This window comes from Pipra filicauda, unplaced genomic scaffold, assembly GCF_003945595.2.
Source record: "Pipra filicauda isolate LSUMZ 115617 unplaced genomic scaffold, ASM394559v2 scaffold135_size2527700_pilon, whole genome shotgun sequence".
Taxonomy (NCBI): Eukaryota; Metazoa; Chordata; class Aves; order Passeriformes; family Pipridae; genus Pipra; species Pipra filicauda.
This window is the reverse complement of record NW_024103829.1, coordinates 1,175,379-1,197,209: the sequence shown is the minus strand read 5'-3', so window position 1 is coordinate 1,197,209 and position 21,831 is coordinate 1,175,379. Positions and strand designations below refer to the sequence as shown.

The following is a 21,831-nucleotide window of genomic DNA, read 5'->3' as shown; positions in this document are numbered from 1 at the left end:
CCGCGGGGCCCAGCCATGCCCTGCCCGGGGCCCGGCCCGGCCCCGCCGCTCCCGCCTGGCCCGGCCCGGGCGGGGCGCGCTGCCGCCGCGGCCCTGGGAACGGAGCGGGCGGGGCTCGGCTGCAGCCGGAGCCTTTGCGGGACGGGACCGCGGCGCCCGGAAGCCCCGGAGCTGAGGGAGCCGGGCCGGCGGCGAGGGGCGAGCGGGGCCCGGCGGGCGCAGGTGGGAGCAGAGCCCGGCCGGGGCCGCCCCGCGGAGAGCGGGGCCGTGCCGGAGGGAGCGAGCCGAGGGAGGCCTGTGCTGCGCGAGGAGGAGGCGTTCGGGGTCGGTGGATGGGGCGGGAAGAGAGTCTGCGGGAGCAGGCTGGGGAGGGGAAGGGTGGGATCGGAGAGACGCTGAGAGAAATGTGTGGGTATGGAGCGGTTCGGGCAGAGGGAGGGGAGGGCGCAGGTGAAGTCTCCGCGGGGAGGCGGCTGTGTGTGAAGTTGGGAGGGGGCGCGGAGCTCGTCGGAGCTGTGTTGGTGTGCCGAGCTTGGCGCTCAGGGCGCCGCTGGGGCTCTGCTGAGAAGATGCTCAGTGATGCAGAGCTGCGTGTAAAGTTATCAGAAATGCACACTTTACAAAGTATTTGCGTGGTATCACGATTTCATACCAGGTTTTTGAAATGAGAAACGCTCTAGCAGTACAGCGCTTGTGGATTAAGTCAGAAACCCAGAGGATGCAGAGATAATGAATGTAATAATGCATATTATGGAATAAACTGGAAGGTAAAAGATAAATGCCAGAATGTACGGCAAGTTGTTTCATTTTATTGAATCCCATAAACTGTGTTTTAAACCACAGTGAGGAAGACAGGTTCCAGAGAAAAGCTTTTAAAGGAATGACTGGGTGGAGTAGACTGACACAGCTTTCAGCAATGGAGGGCTGTGTTATTTGGGACATAAAGAACATACACAACAAACCTTTCTAAAACTGAGTGAGAACCACAGTGGGAAGTTTATTTGTCAGGTGGCCTCTACACAGAGGGGTTGAGATCTAAAACAATGTTTACTTTTCAACAAACGTGCAGAATGACAAAATGGGTCTTAGAATGAACATTTAGTGATGGACTGGGGGGTTGCCTTTCTCCGTAGGCACTGCACTTGACTCACCTGAATTCTGTGTGTGCACTGAGGCTGCAGGTGAGTGTGAGGGAGGTGACAGTTGTGAAGAAAGTGATTTATAATAACCTCTTCCTTTAGAAACTGAAGCTTGTTATTCCCTTGTACATCGTTAGGCATTGTGAGAACTCATGATTTAAAATCACATGTGGGATAAGGATCCACTGGTTTGGGGATGTGTGATGTTCTCGTTTGTAGAAGTAATATGTGCGGCAAAAATACCGATTTTGGGAAAGGCTGGTTGTAGTAAGTAGAAATTTGCATTTTTTAGAGTGGTGTATTCTTAGGAGTGACTCTGTCTAACAATCCTACAGGCTGCCTACATGACCTAATTCCTTGTGCAAGTTACACTGGTGTTTGCAATAACAGGAAAAAGGCAGGGATCATCTGAACCAAGTACCTTTGGGATTCAAGTCACATGTGTCTGCTTAAAGCAGTTCTGGATTTGGCAGTCTTAAGTGAGGACAACACATCCTTATCTTTGGGACAGGCTTGCTAGATACAGTGATTCCTTCCATATTATTCTTGAATTGCTTGCGACCTGGGCTCATTCTTCACGAGTTGCTTCAGTTCACACCAAATGCCTGCTGCTTGCACGGGCTCCGGGCCTTGACTGGAACTCAGAAGACTGCACAGCTGAATCACATCAATGGAGAGTGTCTCTAGAGGGGAGGAGAGGTTCTTAAGATCTGTACTTCTTAGGATCTAGTATAATAATGTCAGATGGTTAGGAGTTCAGGATTTTGCCACTGGGGTTTTGAACCTTGTCCTTTATATTTATACCCCTTCAATACACTGTTCAGCTGTCTAATTTTATTTGCAATTGCTAGCTTTCTACAGTGTCTACAGATTTATCTTCACTGTAGTATCTAGCTTGGGTACTCTACTCCAAGTAGGTCACCTTTATTGAGGGTACCTGCGTTGCCTTGAGCACCCAGACTTGATTTGTAATTCATAAAGGCACAAGCGTAAGCTGTGGCTGAACCCGAACTGGATTAAATGTTCGGTCTCCCAGCACCTTATATCAAGCTCTGTCATTGGCTTGATACATCTGCAGGAGTTGCACTCCAGCAGTCCTTCAGTTCATGGCATTGCACTCCTGCTGGAGGAGGGATGGGCATTTGAACTAAAACTGAGAACTGAACGTCTCCTTGCTCACAGAGTCTGGATGTGACTGTGATCTATCTATACTGTGATCTATACAATGAATGCAGTGTGTGTACTGTGTGAATGAGTGAGAGGCACTTCAGGCAGGTTGTATCAAATTTCTGTGCTGGCAGGCAGAGTTTGGCTTAATGACTGCTATGTCAATATAAAACTATTGCAGTACTGTGTAGAGTTGAAGGCTTCATCTTACAAGAAATGCTGGTGTTAACATTTAGCTCAGTGAGGGCCTGAATTTCCAGAACGCTGAATATTTATACTCAATATGTCATTTGTATAATATTCATCAAACCAAATTCTCATCAGAAAAAAAATATCTGAACTTTGGCGTCTTAGGTTTGGTGTAAAGGATAAAGGGGTGGGCTTAAAGAGCACTTAGCCACAAATCTCACATTTAAGATTCATAATGCCCAACTCTTCCTGTCTGATACATAGATTAGAAAGGTGATTTTTTTTCCTGTGAAAGAAAGAAAGAAACAAACAGAAAACCTTTGCGAGATCATAAAAAAACTCAGTGAGGTTCCCTTTCTGCTAGGTTTTCTGTCAACCTGTAAGAAAACCTTACCTGATTCCCAAGCAATTTATAGCATTCTCTGAAATTGGACTTCAATTAATAGTTAATATGTAATTGCATTCCTTTTGTTAACTTGGCAATGAGGGAATTTCCTGGTTGTGTGATAAGCCAGTGAATCACTGATACAGCCTCCACTATCTTTGTAAAAAGCTGAGGTTTTGGAGCAAAGTTTAAAAGAAATCATTGGTTGATCTTTAACAGTTACCATTTAATGTGTAACTGCTCTGTGCTTAAGTGCACTTGCCAGTTCTAAGAAGCATCTGCATGATTTTAAAATGGCCAAGTGTTGTGGTTTAACCCCAGCTGGCAATTAAGCCCCACACTGGCTCACTCTCCATAGTGGGATGGGGGAGAGAATCAAAAGGGTAAAAGCGAGAAAACTTGTGGGTTGAGACAAAGACAGCTTAGCAGGTAAAGCAGAATCCACACATGCAAGCAAAGCAAACCAAAGAATTCATTCACCACACGCAATGGGCAGGCAGCCACCTCCAGGAAGGCCAGACTCCATGCCTAACGGTGACCGGGGAAGACAAACACCATCACTCTGAACATCCCTTCTTTCCTTCTTCTTCCTCCAGCTTTATAAGCTGAGTAGACTCCATATGGTATGCGATATCCCTTGGGTCAGCTGGGGTCAGCTTTCCTGGCTCTGTCCCCTCCCAACTCCTTGTGCACTCCCAGCCTCCTCACTGGTGGGGTGGGAAGCAGAAAAGTGTAAGCACTGCTCAGCAGTAGCAAAAACATCCTTGTGTTACCAACACTTTTCAGCACAAATCCCAAACACAGCCCCGTATCAGCTACTATGAGGAAAATGAACTCTACCCAGCCAAAACCAGCACACCAAGATAGGGCTGTGGCAAGAGAGATGACGTTGCAGGAGCAAGGTCCGCCAGTCATCTACTGTGTTGTACTTGATATCCTTGTCGTGAAAGTTATTTGAATGCAGTTATGTTTTTAATTTGTTTTCACCAGTTAAGAATTTTTTTTTATGTCAGTGGAGAAATTGGAAATACTACCTGAAGGAAACCTTCATGTGAAAAAAGTCTTTGCTCCTCAGTTTCTTCTAGAAGAGTACAGAAAAAACTTTAGGATTTGCTTTTAACAACGCTTCTGAAGAAGTGTACAAGCTCTAAGAGAAGCATAGCTTTTTTATGTTATTTGTAGTATACTGAATACACTTTATAATGTATTCAGCAAGAAGAATGGGTAACAAACTGGAAAACAAAAGAAAGAGCAAGGTAAGTTTTAAAATAATAAAGTGAGTTGCAGTGATTTAGTTGGAAAGTGCCATGTATTTGGGGAGAAATAGCTGATAATTATAGATAGTTTATGGGTGGGAACAAAGAAGAAACCTATCTCCAGTATGAGGAAAATGGAAAACATAATAGTGACATTTTAAAGTGAGAAATACAAGGTTTAATATTATTAGAAATGTTAATAGCATGGTTTATTAAGATTACACAGACATGGCATATTATATCTTGTGGGGGTGAGGGGAGAAACAAGTGCACTGTTGAATGGTAGCAGAACAAATTGGGCAGGTAAAATATTCATATGTATGTAAAATATACTTCAGAACCCAGTTCAGTAGCAGTTGACTAGATTTGGAAAGGTCTATGCAGCCTCAGTACCATCTGGGGCATTTATCATAGGATCATAGAGTGGTTTGGGTTGGAAAGAACCTTAAAGATTGTCTGGTTCCAACTCCCCTGCCATGGGCAGGGACACCTTCCACTAGATCAGGTTGCTCAAAGGCCCATCCAACCTGGCCTTGGACACTTACAATGACAGAGTTGCTGCAGTTCTCTGAGCAGCCTGTTCATGGACTACCCCAGCCCATGTCCAGGACCTTACGCTTGGCCTTGTTGACCTTCATGAGGTTCCTTCCACCCATTTATTTTCCATCCATATATTTTTAGTATTAGATACTACTTTCGGTGAAAAGAAGGCTAATTCCAATAGAAAGAATATTTATGGAATAGGACTTTGCTCTGAGGAATGTAGTTGTGTTACAGAGTGACATGTTACTTGTGTGTTATCCAGCACAGGCAACAGGGCAATGCATGTGCAAAAGCACAGGAGTTTTATAAAAATAGGTTCTTCAGGTTCTGAGTCAGCTCTTACTCCACCTCCCAGTTATGTGTTTCCTTTGTTGACAGCTTATGGTATTTGTATAGTGTAGCATCAGCACTGGGTTCACATTCCATTGGAGAAATAGAACACAATCCTGTTTCTTTAATCTGCTATCCTGATTCCAAAGCAAATGCCCAGGAAATGTGTCCATACCTGTTCCACTGCAATGAAATAGCGTGCTTTACTTTCCACTCTAGTTTTCCTTCCATAAGGCAGACTCGATCAGTGTTTATTTTCTGGCACATCCCATATGCAGAATTTGGTGTACTGGCACACAAAACTTATGCTTTGCCTTTGACAGTTTTAAGAGGCTGATTGTCTGCTAGTTGGCTTTGTTTTTTAAATAATATACAAATACGTTTTGTTTGAGTTAAGCAATGTTAAATTGATTAATCATAAAATGGAATAAGAGCTAGGAATAATAACTCGTGTAACTTGGCTTTTTATTCTAAAAGACTGTCAACAGTGAAAACATTTCACATCTAGGCTGGAAGGAATTTGATTCACATAATGCCATCACTATGAAGATTGGAAGCATAATAGTAGTTAGTATATTTTCCTTTTTTAACTTTAACTTTCCTTGTGACAGAGTTGGGAGGAGTAAAGAAACAGTTGCCAGTAGAGGTTATTTTCATGTCAAAACTTTTGGTGAATGTAACCTAATTTTTTGTTATGGGACTTAGCGTAGTATCCATCTGTATTTTATCCACCTGTGTGTTCTGAAGTTGAACTTTGCATGGTTGTAAATCCCGTCTTGGCTTCCTGCATATTGACTCCTGTATAGCCCTGCCTTCCTGTGGCTATAGGGTGTGTCTCCATGGTACACTGAATATATGACACAGAGGCAGCTGGCTTGTTTTTTCACCTAGACTAATAGAAGCAAAGAGTAATGAACCTTGTTCCTGAGGTAACAGATGTGTTAGGCTACATTACAGTCAATGAGCTGCAGGTCCTTAGCACACTGTAAGGTACAGTTCAAAAGACATTGAGCTAATGGGACCCCTCAACTTCCAGTATTTTGAATTAGCAAACCTAAATCTGAGTTTTCGAACAGATGCACCCACCAGAGTACTGAGTAGTGCATCCAAAGCCCAGTAAGAAATCTAAGTTGTAACTCTGTACGGGAAACTTTAATTTCATTATTGGCTTAAAAAAATCAGTGTGGGCTGTTACTAAGACAATAGTTCATTTATTCTGTGCCTGCTCAGGCTGTTGCTGTGAGGGGAGCAGGAGCTCATGGCAGCAAGCAAGCAATTACACCTCTGGCAGTAATCTGTTAATCTAAAGCTGCTCTGAAACTGCAGTTGAAGACAGCTCAGCTGTTTGGAGTTCAATACTTGGCTCTTTTTCTGGATCCAGTTCCAAGTTTGCACAGAGTTCTATAAATTGATATGCAGCTCTTTTAAAGGGAGCAGAAAAGCTGATAAGATGTTATGTGTGCTTAGTAGAGGGTGGTTATATCATTGGCATACGTTTCAGGACTCTAGTTCCTGCTCTGTGAACCAGCTTGTAAGTACAGTGGGAGACTTCACACCCTTTTTCTCTACAAGCCTGCCTTTTTGACCACTGACTTTTAACAAAAATCCTTATTTCAAGCTATCACACTGGACACTTAGAATCCATTTTGTATGAATGTTTGAAACTCTGAAACTGTTTTAGTGAATTATGGTAAAGAAATGTTTCCTGCTACTGGCACCTTTTTGAGATACATTGACTGGGGAAAGTTCACTTTTTTATCATGATTACTAAGGAAGACAAGACAGTAGTTCAAGATAATGTTGTGGTATGTATTCCTTATGGCTTTGCTGATGGGCTTATCAAACTGTTGTGCTTGTTGTTATGTTTTCATGCTGATTGCTTTGGTACTTGCTCATAAAACAGCGTACTAATGATTTACTTACTAAAATTACATTTTAAACTGCTTCACAAATTTGTACTGAAAATACAAATATTTCAGTAAGAAATTATTGTGAACATTATTGTGTTTTGAAGGTTAAGGAATTAATATCTAATAATTTTGAATGTTTGTAAAACCCTTTGTCACTTCATAGGTTCACAGAATGCAGAAATTTGGGTCCAAGTCAGGAAACATGTGCGTTCTCATTATCTGTATTTTGTTCAGAAGCATTTTGGAAACTGAAAATGAAAAGTTTAAAAACTTATTTATCTGCAAGTGTGCTTTCATGAAAATCAGTGTTGTTCATTTTAGCAATATATTGCTCTTTGTGTTTCCTGCTTGTCAGATCTCAATACTAAAAAAAAAAAGAGGTAAATGGAAAAGGTGAAAGAAATTGTTCAAGTTGGCTCACATAAATGTCGGTTTTCTCTAGTATCATAGCCAGGCCTTTCAGTGAAATTCAGTTCTGTATTTTCTCTCAGTGGATTTTTTTCTTTCTCTTTTTCTCTGTCTACTCTATTGTGGTGGTATTTCCCTAGAGAGTATGATCTCTGACCTTGCATGTCCCCTCTTCATCCCTTTATAGAAACTGTTCTTCTGTTTCTCCTCCTTGTTCTCAGCTGTAGCAAATTTATTCTTCAAAGTTTTTGTTCTTCAACTAACAAATAATCTCTATTTTGTTGTTGAGGATGCTAATTCCACAGTTAATATGCTCATGTAAAGGATTATTCCACCAGAACCAGTGGAAAACATCAGCAAATCTCAAATATTGTCTTCAGCTTTCTTTTTGATATTTTATATTTCTGTCTGATTTATATTGTTCAGTGCAGTTGCATCTTTAGTATTTGTTTCTTAAATGAGATCATAGTTCATACAAAAGTATCTCCTGTTAAGATTCCTTAAAGGAACCTTTTGTATTTCTTCCTCAGTTTCTGCATCCTGACATGTTTTTCTTCCTTCTTTGCCAGTATGCTTTTAAACATATTTTTTACAGCCACATGATTCTTGATATAAACAATTTTATTGTGTAGGATACAAGTATGTACTTTATATCTTTGTGGCTGTTGGCAATTCTCACCTGTTTGCAGGTTACTGCAGTGTCTCCTAAGTGTCCATGACATGTAGGTAATAATTTGACTTGGAATACATGACTGGAGAAAATCCATAAATGCTTAGAGACAAGATAAAGGCAAGTCAGAAATATTTGAAAAGTAGAACTCTCCAAATGTCTGTAACTATAGCAGTGAAATGGATCTTGAGCTGGAGAAATGCAGTCAGCAAGAAACAGCTTCAGATCCAGCTAGAAATGTTTAGAGGTACCTAAATGTATGTTCTTCAGCAGTGTGTACAAAGTTAGACAGTTAATGAGCCAGAAATTGTGTGTCTGTAGGTGTGGGACATGCACAGGGACAGCTCTGGCATGTGTATCCAGTAAATGTGACATCTCTAGGCTTCTAAAACCGAGAACCACATTCATTGTCTTGACTTGTTACTGTTTTTCTTTTTGCTTGAAAACATATTCGTTAACTTCCAGTTACTGATTTGATTTTACTTTGGCATTATAAAAAACTGCTCTGGTTTTGAGTAAGTGGGCAGTGAAGGCAGTAGTAGTTATTTTTTTATAGAAAGCATTAGTTTTTGTGCATATGGAAATTCTTCTTAATATGAAGAAAATTATGATATTCTGAGTAGCACTGAGCTTTTTTAAAATTTCCTTGTAATATATTGTGCTTGCAAAATGAACATTACTGTCTCTATTAGACTCCTGCACTAAGTTAATGCTTTAATTGGTGACAAATTGCAAAGAAAACTGAATCAACTTGGTGGAAGTTTATGGTAGACATGAAGATGATGCAGCTTTACTAAGATAAGGTTTGTGGTAGTCAGTGCAGTATGAGAAAGTAGGTGCGGTCACCTGGTCATCCATATTCAACTAATGTTTTTCTGAGCAGGATAATCAGCAGGGCAGGTTTCCTGCTGTCTCCCCTGCAGCTCCTCCTGCAGCTCCTCCATCACGTCTTCCTATCCAGCCCTGCTTTCCCACAACTCTCCCTTCCCCTCCTCATCCGGCATGCCTCTCATTTTCATGTAAAGCAGCCCAGCCCTCACCCTGTGCTGTGCTGGCGCGGTGCCCTCTGGCCAGGCAGGGACTGCAACCTGGCAGGCTTTGGAGTGGGGAAGAGTGAGAAGATCCCTTCGATCAGGGAACGGCTCATTCCAGCAGGGCATTCTGCTGTACCACAGTGTGGGCCTTTTTCACCTCGAAAATGCCTTCTGAGCCTTCACCTACACAAAGAATCCTGCAATTTGGATCCGTGAAACTTGAGAGTAAAACCAGTTAGTGGAAAGCTAATTATCAGTTAACAGTTCTTATTTTACTTTATTATTTTTATTACAGATAAAAAAAAATTAATTTCATTTCCCTATTAATTAACACTTCTCCTAATATTCTGATATATCTCCCCATTTGTATTCATGTATTTGAAAAACGTTGTTAAAGTGTTTTTTGTTTTTTAAATATCAGCTTTGTGTTTTCCTTTGACTGAGCTCCCTGGATAACTTTTTAAAAAATGTGCTTATTCACAGTACCTACAATATTATGTTTGGGTTTGTTTTTTTATTCTGTTTCAGAAAGAAAAAAGTCAAGAAATGTCTGCCAATTTAAAGTACCTTTCCTTGGGTATCCTGGTTTTTCAGACCACAAGTTTAGTCTTGACCATGCGTTATTCTCGGACACTGAAAGAAGAAGGACCTCGTTACTTATCCTCTACTGCAGTAGTTATTGCTGAACTTCTGAAGATTTTGGCCTGTGTTCTATTGGTCTACAAAGACAGCAGTATGTGTCAAATTTTGCACCAAGTAATTTTCTTAATCAATATGCTGTATTGTAGTGGCAACTGCAAAGCAGCCATGTGAGTACAGGCGTACAACAAAGCATTTCCCTTCTCCCTGTGTAAGAAATAGTCTTGGAAAGATACTAATGATACTGTCTATTTGCTGAAGAAAGTTCTTTTTAAAGAATGTGGGTACTGAGGAGTGCAAGAATGAATTTTCTGCTAACAACTCAAAGTTTGTGTTTGCTCAGGCTTTTTAAGAAATCCATATGTAGAAGTAGGAAAAAATGAGAAGCCTTAAGTGTGTCCAAATCATGAGTGATAATTTAGAAGCCCATAATAAACAGCAGATGAAGGAAGGAAGAAGCAATTTCATTGTTTTACAGGAAGAATCACAGTTTTAAGCTCAAAAAAAGTGTATTCAGATTTACTCTATTTCTTATTTTATACATTTTAAGCTGAATTTATCTGGTTCCTGGGTACATATATTTGATTTTCAACAGCTTAAAAATATCATTGTATATGCATAAATATTGATGACACTCTAGGATTCTAAATATGTATTTTTTGGTGATACCCTTTGATGTATCATCTTCAAAGACTGATACGGTTTCAAAAAGTTTCAAGACTTGTGAACGTCAAGCAAACATAGATAGTATTTTGATAGTATCACTTGATACTATTTGGGCAACCATTTTAAGAACAGAGCATTGCTATTTCTCTTTTTTCCCCTTCTCCTTTTAATGAATGTCTGTTTCTTTTATTGTTTCTTTGGGTAGAGTGCAATTTACGGACTCTGAACAGAGTGCTACATGATGAAATCCTTAATAAACCCATGGAAACTCTTAAACTTGCTATTCCTTCAGGAATTTACACTCTTCAGAACAACTTGCTATATGTAGCATTGTCAAACCTAGATGCAGCCACTTACCAGGTATTGTATATTTGCAATTCTCTGCAAGTTTAAAAAAAAAAAAATCCCATGAATTATGCAGTAGTAACAGTTTCTGGTTCTTCTAGGTTACGTACCAACTGAAAATTCTCACCACAGCATTGTTTTCTGTGTCCATGTTGAGCAAGAAATTGGGTGTATACCAGTGGCTGTCATTAGTAATATTGATGACAGGAGTGGCATTTGTACAGGTAAATGTTAGCAGGTGGCTTGTGCTCTTTTAATGTGTTTATTCAAGGAACGTGGATTTCTATACTGATTATACAGCTTTCTGATCCCATCAGCTGCACACGAGCACCAGAGTGTAGTCAGGAACTGCGAATCACAACTGGCCAGGTCTGGAAGACACCAGAAATGGGTCAAAGGCAGAAGATAACACCTCTTTTGCAACCCAGTGCTCTACTGTAGAATGTGACAGGGCCTCTGGAGCAACCTGCAAGTAATAATGATAGCAATGTTTATTAGCACATTTCTTCAGACAGTAGGAATTCACAGGTCTTCTCTGCCAGGACAGGCCAGGCTCACTTCGTCGTATGGTTGGCAAATTTACTTGAACTATTTCAAAAGGCAAAACTGACCTCAGGTCTAAATAGTGCAGGCACCAGAGTTTGTAGTTTTCAGAGAGCAGTATCATGGCATGAGAGAATTGGCTAGGAATTTTTAGCAGATTTTAGCATGTCCTAGAAATTTTTATTTTTAAACGTAAGGATTTGAAAGAAGATATGATGATTAAATTCAGTAATTAAAAATGAGAACAAAGCATTCTAACAGTATTTAACAGGCTCCTCAGTATGTTTTTGTCTGTGGCATTGCATTTTATTCAGTTGGCATTAGACACATTGCAGGATTTAACTAGTCTGCATAGTCGCTGAAGAGGGGCACATGCAAAATACAGTTCGCCCCATCCTAAAGACAGCTGATGTAAGTAGCTTTCTGATGTACTTCTATTTGTAACCAACTGTTTGTTGGGTGGCACAAATTGGTGCCTGTGAATGACCATGATAAGTCACACCGGGATTCATAAGCAGTTCTGGCTTATAAGACATAAATCCTGCACCTGTTTAAATTGATGAGTAGTCTCCCAGTTCAGGCAATAGCTTTGCAGTCCTTCAAAAGTATTTATGGTGCAAAATGCCAAACTAGACAAGCATGTGATTGTCTCTATTGAGTAACTGTTACTGTTGCTAGAGAACAAATATGCATTTTATAGATGCTTAGGACTGGATTTAATCAGTGAATTTTGTATAACTGTTTTTACGTCCAGTGGCCTTCAGACTCTCAAGCAACACCTGCTAAGGAGCATTCAGCAGGGTCGCAGTTTGTGGGGCTGATCGCAGTGCTCATAGCCTGCTTTTCTAGTGGCTTTGCTGGGGTTTATTTTGAGAAAATTTTAAAGGAAACTAAGCAGTCTGTGTGGATCAGAAACATTCAGCTTGGTAAGTTTATTTTTAATATCTGTTAAAGATACTACATTCTGAAGAATTAAGATAAATGTGCAAAATGTATGTATATATAAAAAAATCACATTTTAGTATGCTGCATAAATACTATTTTAAAACCAAAAGTATAAACTCTGCTAGATAGAATTCTAGCACTTACTTTCTGATCTCAGCCTAGTTGTTCATTTAATTTTTTAATAGAGTATCTGTAAGTTTGTACAGAGTCTGTCAATTGAATTTGTGTTTTAAAATTTTATAAAGGATATTATTATATGCAGGATTCTGCGTATCCTCTGTGTTTAAAAAGATTGTCTTCACTAATTCAGAAGATCTGATAAACGTAGTAATCATTTTTCCAAACAAAGCAAAACTGCTTTGTTTGTGAATAAAGTTGAGATAGCGAATTATAATTATTTCAGTACAAAAGTCAGTTTGTTTTAGTTGTCTGTATAATCACTGGAGAGAGGCAATTGCAAAAGACAGTTCATCTTAACTATTTTAATGCCCTTACCTATTATGCACCTGTTAGTAAGAGAATGCCTTCTATTTCCAAAGTAGTTCTGGGTCTTCTAGACCCAAGATATTAATGACAACAGAAATGATCTGTGTTCCTGAATGAGTTTTCCCTCAGAGCAATCTTGTCCAGTTTATAGGGTTTGAAACGTGAAGTTCAGTAGAATATGTTTTCTGTACAAAAATAATTTTTTCCCATTTGATAGAAGAACACTATACTCACCAAATTATAAACCTTCTAGTTTAATCTCAATTTCTTTTTTTGACATTAAGTCTCTACTAGAAAATATTCACCATGTTTGAGACTGGTTCAGGAGAATCCCACTGTGAAGATCCTAATCTTAATTGGCAAACTGCTAATTGCTGCTCTTGCTCTGTCAGAGACTCTCCTCCACTAAATGTTCTCCCTGTTTTTCTCTTCAGGTTATAGTGTGACTTCAGCCTTCAGTCATGGCTTGTTTCAGGGAAACTGAAATTGTGTTTAAGTGAATTTTGCTATATGCCATAAACAAAAATCACACTGTTCCAGTAGAGAGCAATGGAAGATAAGTATGTAAGGATATCCTCATGGAAACAGTCAAAACTTGTTATTAGTATGGAGAACAGCTTTTGAAAGAGAATAGCAAACTGATTGCATTTGGATGTGATGGTATTGCAAGTGGCAGTCCAGTTTGAGAAGCAGAAATATATGAGCAGCCCTTGAGGATAGGGAACCTGTTTGCACGTTTTTCACATGAAGCTTTTAAATCAGTTTTGTACTTTCAGGATTTTTTGGCAGCATATTTGGATTGATGGGCGTATACATTTATGATGGAGAACAATTGTCAAAGAATGGATTTTTTCAAGGATATAATAAACTCACTTGGGTGGTTGTTGTTCTACAGGTGAGATACCTTGTATCCCATGTTTCTGTGAAGGCACTTAGGATTTACTCTTCTATAAATGACTAGGGAAACTAATGGGTGTCATTGAGGCTACTGAGAATCCTATAGTCAAAAGTCCAATCTATGACTATTAGAATAAACCTCTAAATGAAAACCTGGAAAATATATAGCAAGTATATGATTAAGTATTGTGCAACTTAAAGCATGTAAGCATTACTTATTTTGTGATGTTTAAAATATATATATATATATTTATATGCCCTTCCTCCTGTGGCTAAAAATGTATAGTACAAGCATTTCCACTCATTAATGGTGGTAATATGATCAACAATTTCTTTAATGGGGAAAGAACTACTCCAATATTTGTTTTCAACAGTGCATATCCATAATATTAAATAAATTTATTGCTCCTAAACATAGACAAAAGCTTTTCCTAAAGTAAGTGCATGGTGTTAAAATAGATGCCGTCTGTCAAATTATCAGTTTGTGAATCCAAACCTCACTATTTTTTCAGGCACTTGGGGGACTGGTAATTGCTGCTGTTATAAAATATGCAGACAACATTTTAAAAGGATTTGCAACTTCTCTCTCTATTATACTGTCAACACTGATCTCCTATTTCTGGCTGCAAGATTTTGTCCCTACAAGGTAAGAATTATTTTCCGTATATGCTGGGAAAAAAAATAACCAACAGCCCAAGCCACACTCTCAGAATGTTTAGGTACCACTTGCACATCGAAGTTTAGTTTCGTGGCATAACCAGTGGCTAGTTTTTTCAGCCCGGTTGTCCCGGTGCCGTTTGCAGCGGGGTCAGGAGTCCCTGCCTGGCGGATCCCGGCGGTGTGGCCGCTCCCTGCGGGCCGTTCCCGGTCGGTCCCTTCCCTTTCCCGAGCCCGCGGATCCCGTCGGGCGCGCCCCCTGGCGGCGGCCCGTGGCAGGGGAGGTCACCGCTCCGCGTGTCCCGGGCGGGGACAGGGACGGGGACAGCACCTCCCGCACTGCCTCCGTCTCTCCATCTCACCGCAGTCTCTGCAGTCACGCACCCGTGGAAGTCACACTGCAGCACTGAGTTGCCCAAGGGCACCCAGAACCCCGAAGGCAGAGCCTTTTCTAAATGCCACTCTGTATTTAGTAGTGAAAACACTCAGCCAAGAAAGAAAGTGCTTGGTTTGTGCTTCTAGGCTGGGGACACTGTGTCCTGATGTTCTCTCAGTGAGATTGCCGTGGCTCTCTGCACCTCAGGATTTGTACATGGGTAGGTTCAGAACAGTGCTTGTCTTGGCAGTGCATGTTAATCTATGGAGTGTAGAAGTCATAATCCCACTTCCAGATATATTAGGATTTTGCTTATAATTGACCAACACTCCTCCCTTATGTTACACATACTCATAGCATAAAAATATTTTTAATAATATTTACAATTGTTGTATCTGGTACAAAGGAACATGTTTTTATTAAAAATATGTAAGTGCAATACTGTGTTCTCTTCTAACCTTACCCATTCTGTGATCCTGTAATATTACCAGGGCTTTACTTAAACATTCCAAAAAGGAAGTAGAGCAACTATTTAGGCTTAAAAAGTGGAAGACCTTGAACTTAAAGTATAAGTAGCTTGTATTTGTCTCATTAAAATGAGTGTACAAAGTGGTTTAAGAATTTCTGTGTGCTCAAATGGAAACTTAATAAGTTACTTAACAGCTTCAGCAAACATGTTGAAAGGGAAACAGTGGTAAATAATTAGATTAAATAGAGCCATGTAGCAGCATGTAGAACTTGAAGCCATCTCTTTTAATAAAACTTCATCAACTTGAGTTAATCAAACTTAATTTTTAGTATGTTGCTTATGCTAACTGAATATATTTGATCTGAAACTGTATAATTGTTCCTATCGTGTCAACAAACACTTTTGATTGGAGTAATAGATGTAAAGTACTTAAATGCTTGAACGTGTTGCAATGGGCCATGCCCAGAAGTAAGGGAACTGTTCTCTGGAGGATTATCGTGTCATGTGCCCAAGTTTTCTTAGCATTTCGTTCAGAAGATCAAATTGTCAACATTGTCATGTTTTTATGAGAAGGTTCTTTTCTAAAATTTGTACTGATCATCTGTGGGCTTTGGATATTTTGTTTCAGACTTGTAACTATCAAAACAACTTGAAAGGCCCATATGACACAATACAAAAGATGCCTTTATTATTTTTTCCTGACATAAATCTTTATGTATCTGCCAAAAATTAGTTTATACTGACTTGCAAACTAGTTCTTGGGCCACGGTAATTTGTTTTGACCTAAGCTTTAGATTTTAAAGCAAACACAGCTCCAACAACATATGAAGCATATAAGATGTTAAAAGGGGCTGGGTAACCACGGTAGTAACACTTCAACTCCTGCTTGCATTTTGCACACAGCTTTAGGTAAAAGATAAAAAAAATAAAAAACCCCAAACAAAAAGATTGCTTTTGACAATTGTTCCATGAAATTATAATTTTAATTTTCAGAATATGTCAGTATAATGATACATTAATTTGTAGTTATAAGTTTCTTATTACAACAACTTCCTGCATCCTTCCAAAATAAATATATGCAAATTATTTTGTTCTTTATAAATTGGACAAAAATAATTTATCTCTGTTTTCCTCATGAAAAAATGTCCTTTCTTTTGATTGTATTGCGTGAATAGATTTGCATCAACTGAAACAAACTTTTTTTCCTATCCCTATTCTGTTCAGTGTCTTTTTCTTCGGAGCCATCCTTGTAATAGCAGCTACTTTCCTATATGGTTATGATCCCAAACCTGCAGGAAATCCCATTAAGGCATAGCAGACTTCCTCATCAACCTGCTTCTCAAGATCATGCACTGGGGCCTTGCTAGCAATGGCACGTGGGAAGTGTCATTGTGCACTGCAAGGAAAGAGTTACTGCCCTGAATGTACTGAAGAAAAGCTGATGAGTAGCTCTGGAAACCAGAGGGTTACAGGTGGATGATGACACTGATCTGTAACAGGGGGGGGAAGGGGGAAATGTCAGGGGAATGCCCAGTGCAACTTGCTAATAAAAACTTGAAAGGAACCAAAAGTTTCCAAGAAACTACAATTAGGAATGTTTACAGCTTTGACAGCGATTGCATCAAAAGAATTTACTGTATTGACTGCTGCAGAAATATGTCCTATGCACTCTTTGAAAGAGCACATGACAACGTTGTCAGATTGTATGTTTTTGCGATTTGATTATATTTAATCTTAGTAAATGTTTTTAACTGTTTGTCTATTTACATGTAATGAGCTGAACATCGTAGTTCTAAAGTGATGGTTCTGATTAGGTATTCCTTGTTATAACTGTGAAAATTGAAGTATCATTGAAAGACACTTTCACAATATCAAATATTTTTATATTTTTAGAAACCTGATTTAATAACAGAAATATGTTATTAAATGATAATATTATAATTCTGTTGCTTATATAAAAGTATTGTAAGAATGTTAACATTCTCACCGAAGTACACAAAGGCAGAAATTCAGAGTGAAAGCTGGAAATCCATGTTGATACTCCAGCCTTCATCAGCCTGTAGTGTTCCAACAGATGGAATAACTCTGGGAACACCAGCTGGAGGTCGCCGCACTAACCTGGGAGTAAGATTAGGGTTATGATGGGTGCTTGCTCAGATGTAATGTTCATTCTTGTTATTTTTATTGATTATAAATCAACTTTTTGGTAGAACCTTAAAAGTAGTTTTTATGTTTTAAATACTGTCTGAAGATTTTCTTTAAACCAAAATTTAAAAGAAAAAAAGCCCATAATAAACATTTTAAAGGCATTATTGTTGTCTGTAACAGCTCCATCTGGAGCTATTAAGGTATGGTATCTGTATACTGTACTGTCCTTTGTTACAGAGGAATTTTTTAAACAAGTGTTGTTTACTCGTGAACTCTCCAGTGCTTTTTCTGTGCATTTCTATGTAATGGCTTACTTAGAGTTTTGGTGGGGTTTTTTTAATTATTATTTTATTCTGGGAGTCCTTGAGCCAACAAACCAAAATGGTTTCTCTGGAGCTATTCAGTCTAATAGTGGAATTACTTTAATAGGAAACATAATTAAAAAGTAATTAATTGTGCAATGGCTAAATATGAAAGCATTCTGTTGGTCTGTTTAAAAAAAAAAAAAAACTTCACAAAGAGACCTTGATGCAGTTAGATCAATTAGACTATTATGAACACTTCACTTGAAGTATTTGCATTTAGTCAGAAACACCAAAAAAAATCTGGAACTAATAAATAAGCTGTCTTAAAAATCACTGGTTTTCAGGAGACTGTTCACAGTGGATACTAATGTAGTGACTCTTACCCACATGTTACACCTGTGGTGGTATGCATTTATACAAAAACTTATCAGGGGTCCCTTACCAGTAAAATGGCAAGTGGTAAAAACATCTTACTTCCCTTGTTTCCCCCCACCTGATGCTCTCTCTTCTGTCTTGTGCTAAAGAAAACGTGTTAAAGAGAAAAGTGTTTTAGAATGTTTACTAAAGTACCTCATCCAATTCACAAGGAGATTCTGGAGGAGTGTTCTGAGATTTCTTAATGAAGTGTTGTAAATGGGAAAGGAAGAATTCTACTTATGTCAGTCAAGTAAAAACAGTGTTTTTCTTCTGTTGGCAATTAGGTGTGTTATCATGGTTTTGTTTGTTTATCGTATCAGAGCAAGACATAAAAGAACCGTCAGAGTTATGCCAAGGGCTTGCTAAGCTTTGTGAACAGTGAATCTGTCCCAGCATGTTGTCTTTGCAGGAGCTTTGTGACTTAGCAGTCAAACCGATCTTGTAGTACCCTACATTAACATCCTGTGTTAGTATTAAATCTTCTGCCTATAGCATTCAATGTGGCAAAATCTGTGAAAAATTCCATGTGGTGATTTCTGCACTGCAGTGCACAGGAGGCGAGATGCGTGCGTGGAACAGCGGCTCACAGCGGTGCTTGGGGCCGAGTGGGAAGTGTTTGTAGTCATATCTGATTTGGAGTTTGGCCTACACAGTGATACTTTTAATTTCACGAATCGCAGTACTGAAAGTGTTCAGGTGATACAGTTGATACTTCAGTTGATACTACAGTTGATACAGGTGATACTTCCTTGAGGAACATCTCCAAAAACCCACAAGTAGCAGGTTGAGAACACTTTAAAGCCAGTTGTACAGGAAGGAACCAAACAGGCCAAATAATCACCATGTTGCTGGAGCTCTATTATATGTAAACCCAGTTTTAATATTTCAGGTGCACCTGTCAATATTTGTCAGTAAGGATCAGTTTATAGGAAAGAATGGGAATATGTGCTCTTTGCATTGGAATAGGATGTCATGCAGCTTTGGAAGACAATGCTGTACTAAGGAATAGTAAATCCTGTCTGTAGATCAGTGACTCTTCCATGCTTGCAGCTGACAGTCCTATTAAGTAGAGGGACAGATCTCTTCATACACTTGTTGCTGTAAAGGAAAAATAAATTTGCATTTTTGACTGTGTTTCCTTAGCCTTTGATAGGGTGAGAACAAAAAGGATTTGAGGAGGGTTTACTGATTTCTGTAACCTTTGCAAACTGAGAGCATATGCACATTTTCTCACTGAGATACTTTTGTATTTGTATTTTTTTTTTAAAGCAGTTTTAAGTCTATAACTCATTAACTAACCAAAGAGGCATAGCTAGGACAGAGCATTGGGAAGTAGTGGATGGTGTGCTTTGAGTTTGCCCTAAAAGCAATCTGTAGGAGTCTAAGTTTCCAAAAATAAACTTGACTTTCTGAACTACTTTTCTGACTTTTAGATAATGGTTTTGTTTAGTTGTATATTTAGCAGGCTAACCTATACTTGGCAGAATTTTATTTAAATATTTAAAAAGTTGTAGCTAGGTATTTATTTGCAATAACTTGAATTATGTGATTTTTTTTTTTAAGACTTGCAGAATGGGAGTACTAGTATTTATTGAATATTTGGATATTTGGTAGTTTTATTTGAGTATCTCTGGGATACATGATAAATTGTCAAATAACAATAAATTTAGAACTGTCTTCAAAGCAAAATAAATCAGTTCTGTAGTGAAAAACTTGAGTCTAATAAAGTAAAATAAACTCTTTACATTGTATTTCTACGCTGTCCACGAGTGCCCCATAATCTTTTTTCTCAAAGAATGGAGATAAAAGTTCTATTCAACTTCATTGTTTTAGACAAACCATGAGGAAAACCTCCTTTTTTGTTTGCTTTAATAAAAGGTAAATTAATGTTCTAGATTTTGCTTCTGCAAGATAACACCTTTGGTTTTTACTGCAACTTTGTAGTAACTATTGTTTTATTTCCCCTCCCCCCAAAAATCTCATTTTCATAGCCTGTGCTTGCATTTCATTTACTCATACAGTCCTCTCACTTTTAGTAGTACATAATTGTTTTGTGTTCCTAACTTATTTCTATGTCTGTAATTCAAGATACTGTCACAGATTCTGTTGAATTGTTTTTAAATTGATAAAGGAAATATTGCCTTTCTTCTGGTTTTCATTGTCAGTAACTTTCATATTTTGATATCTGTCCTAGTAAGCTGTGCATGTTGTGTTGTATTTAAGCAATTGTCATTTTCCAAATTTGAACTTGTTGCTTGTTTTCTTCCTGGTGACAATAGTTCTTGCTGGATATTGTGTTGAGGAGGATTATTCATTGTTTTCTTATCTGAAATCTATGTTTTGTAAGAACGAGATATATGTGTATTAGAAGGTAATGTTTATCTGTAACATGGTATTATACCATATATATGGTAATGTATCATTACCTAAGGTGGTATATTACTGTAAGAAAGTCCAAGAAGTGTTTCCTTGCCTTTATTTTAATAGTTCTGTTCATTTTCAATGCTGATTATTTCCCAGAGGAAGTGATTAGAGAGTTCTGCTCTTTCCAGGTAAGCTCATCATATGTTTTTGAATATCTAGAATTAAGACATTTTTACTCAAAAAAAAATGCAGGGGAAAATGCAACAAAATATATGCAATTAGTTATATTGTATCTTCTGCTTCAGTTACTGTCCAAATTTCTGTTCAGTTGAATGTTAATTTTTTCTAATTATTTCTCAGTAGCTGAATTATAACTCTTTCTAGAAGAAAAAAGAATCTGTCCTGAGGTGCCATTCAGCGCTTGTTCTTGAATGTCTGCTACATGTTTGCATCCGAGAGCAGACATGACAAAATAACTCTTTAACCTTCCATCGTCATTCTGGCTATAATTAGTTGTATTCATTTCATCACCAATTTATAGCTCAGTAAGAATTGCTTATGCTAAGCACATGTTTGTATTTGCTGCCATGAGTATCACTTTTTTAGATTTTTTAAACTTTGTTCTTTATTGTAAATATATGACCCAAATATAGATCATATATTCAAATGTAGTGAAGTTTTTAAGGTAGTCTTAGGTTTTTTATATGTTGATGTCGATATTTATGTGTGATTACACTGAATACAGTTCTAATATATGGTGTTTCCAGACAATTTGGAAACTTTTTTTTTTTTTTTGGTATAACACTGCTGAACCATGGAATGCATCTTACATGAGCTAACACAGTCTTTTTTTAAATCCATATTGAGGTAAAATACTGTATTTTTTTTTTATATGTGTAGATAATGCCACTATAGTAATAAACTAGTTAAAATTAAGCACTGCCTTTATTAGGAATATGATAAAAAACTGTTTGAGAGCATTGTAAAAGGAGAGGTTTGCCTTATGCGTGTTTTAGCAGAAATAAAACAATGTTTTAATTAACATGTACTATTTCAGAATATAATTTTGGCATAATTTTCTGTAAAATTCAGAAGGCTATTGTAAGATGTTGTTAATGGTGTCTTTTAACAACTTACTGAAATTTGCCAGCAATTTAATTTTGACTGAGACATGCTTCTTTTTGACCAGTGTCATGAGTTCTTGTGAATCACATTGAAGCAGTGTTCTTGTGACTCTCTCTGTGCTCTTCTGGTCTGAAACCCCAGATCTCCTTGTCCTGAACTGGAGGTGGTAGGGAGTGCCTGGGTATCAATATCAATTTATAGTGTGAGATGTGATTGTAAAACACTGTAATCCTTTCTAGAAGGAGCTATGTATCGCTATAATTTACAATATATCAAAGACCTGAACAGAGTTCACAAACACATTACTATAGATGATGGATAACATGTTTCTCTGTCCTTTCCAGAGATACATATAATAAAACTGGGTCGTTTCACCAGCAATTTTCGGGGCACTTGATTTCTATCCATTCCTTCTGTC

At 38.3% G+C, this 21,831-nt stretch overlaps 1 protein-coding gene across 4 annotated transcripts; it reads left to right on the top strand.

Moving 5' to 3' along the window:
* The first annotated feature begins 119 nt into the window (after positions 1 to 119).
* Positions 120 to 21,790, top strand: SLC35A3 (solute carrier family 35 member A3). 4 transcript variants are annotated; one of them, XM_039378342.1, is made up of 8 exons: positions 120 to 222; positions 9,560 to 9,764; positions 10,542 to 10,696; positions 10,783 to 10,905; positions 11,979 to 12,150; positions 13,432 to 13,550; positions 14,065 to 14,198; positions 14,732 to 16,126. In XM_039378342.1, the coding sequence occupies exons 2-8, from the start codon at positions 9,578 to 9,580 to the stop codon at positions 14,901 to 14,903; spliced, it is 1,062 nt and encodes a 353-aa protein (XP_039234276.1). In that variant the 5' UTR covers positions 120 to 222; positions 9,560 to 9,577; the 3' UTR covers positions 14,904 to 16,126. The 4 variants fall into 4 exon arrangements, with proteins under 4 accessions (XP_039234276.1, XP_039234275.1, XP_039234274.1 ...); XM_039378341.1 differs by lacking the exon at positions 120 to 222 and adding an exon at positions 247 to 324; XM_039378340.1 differs by lacking the exon at positions 120 to 222 and adding an exon at positions 3,620 to 4,136.
* The last annotated feature ends 41 nt before the right edge of the window (positions 21,791 to 21,831 follow it).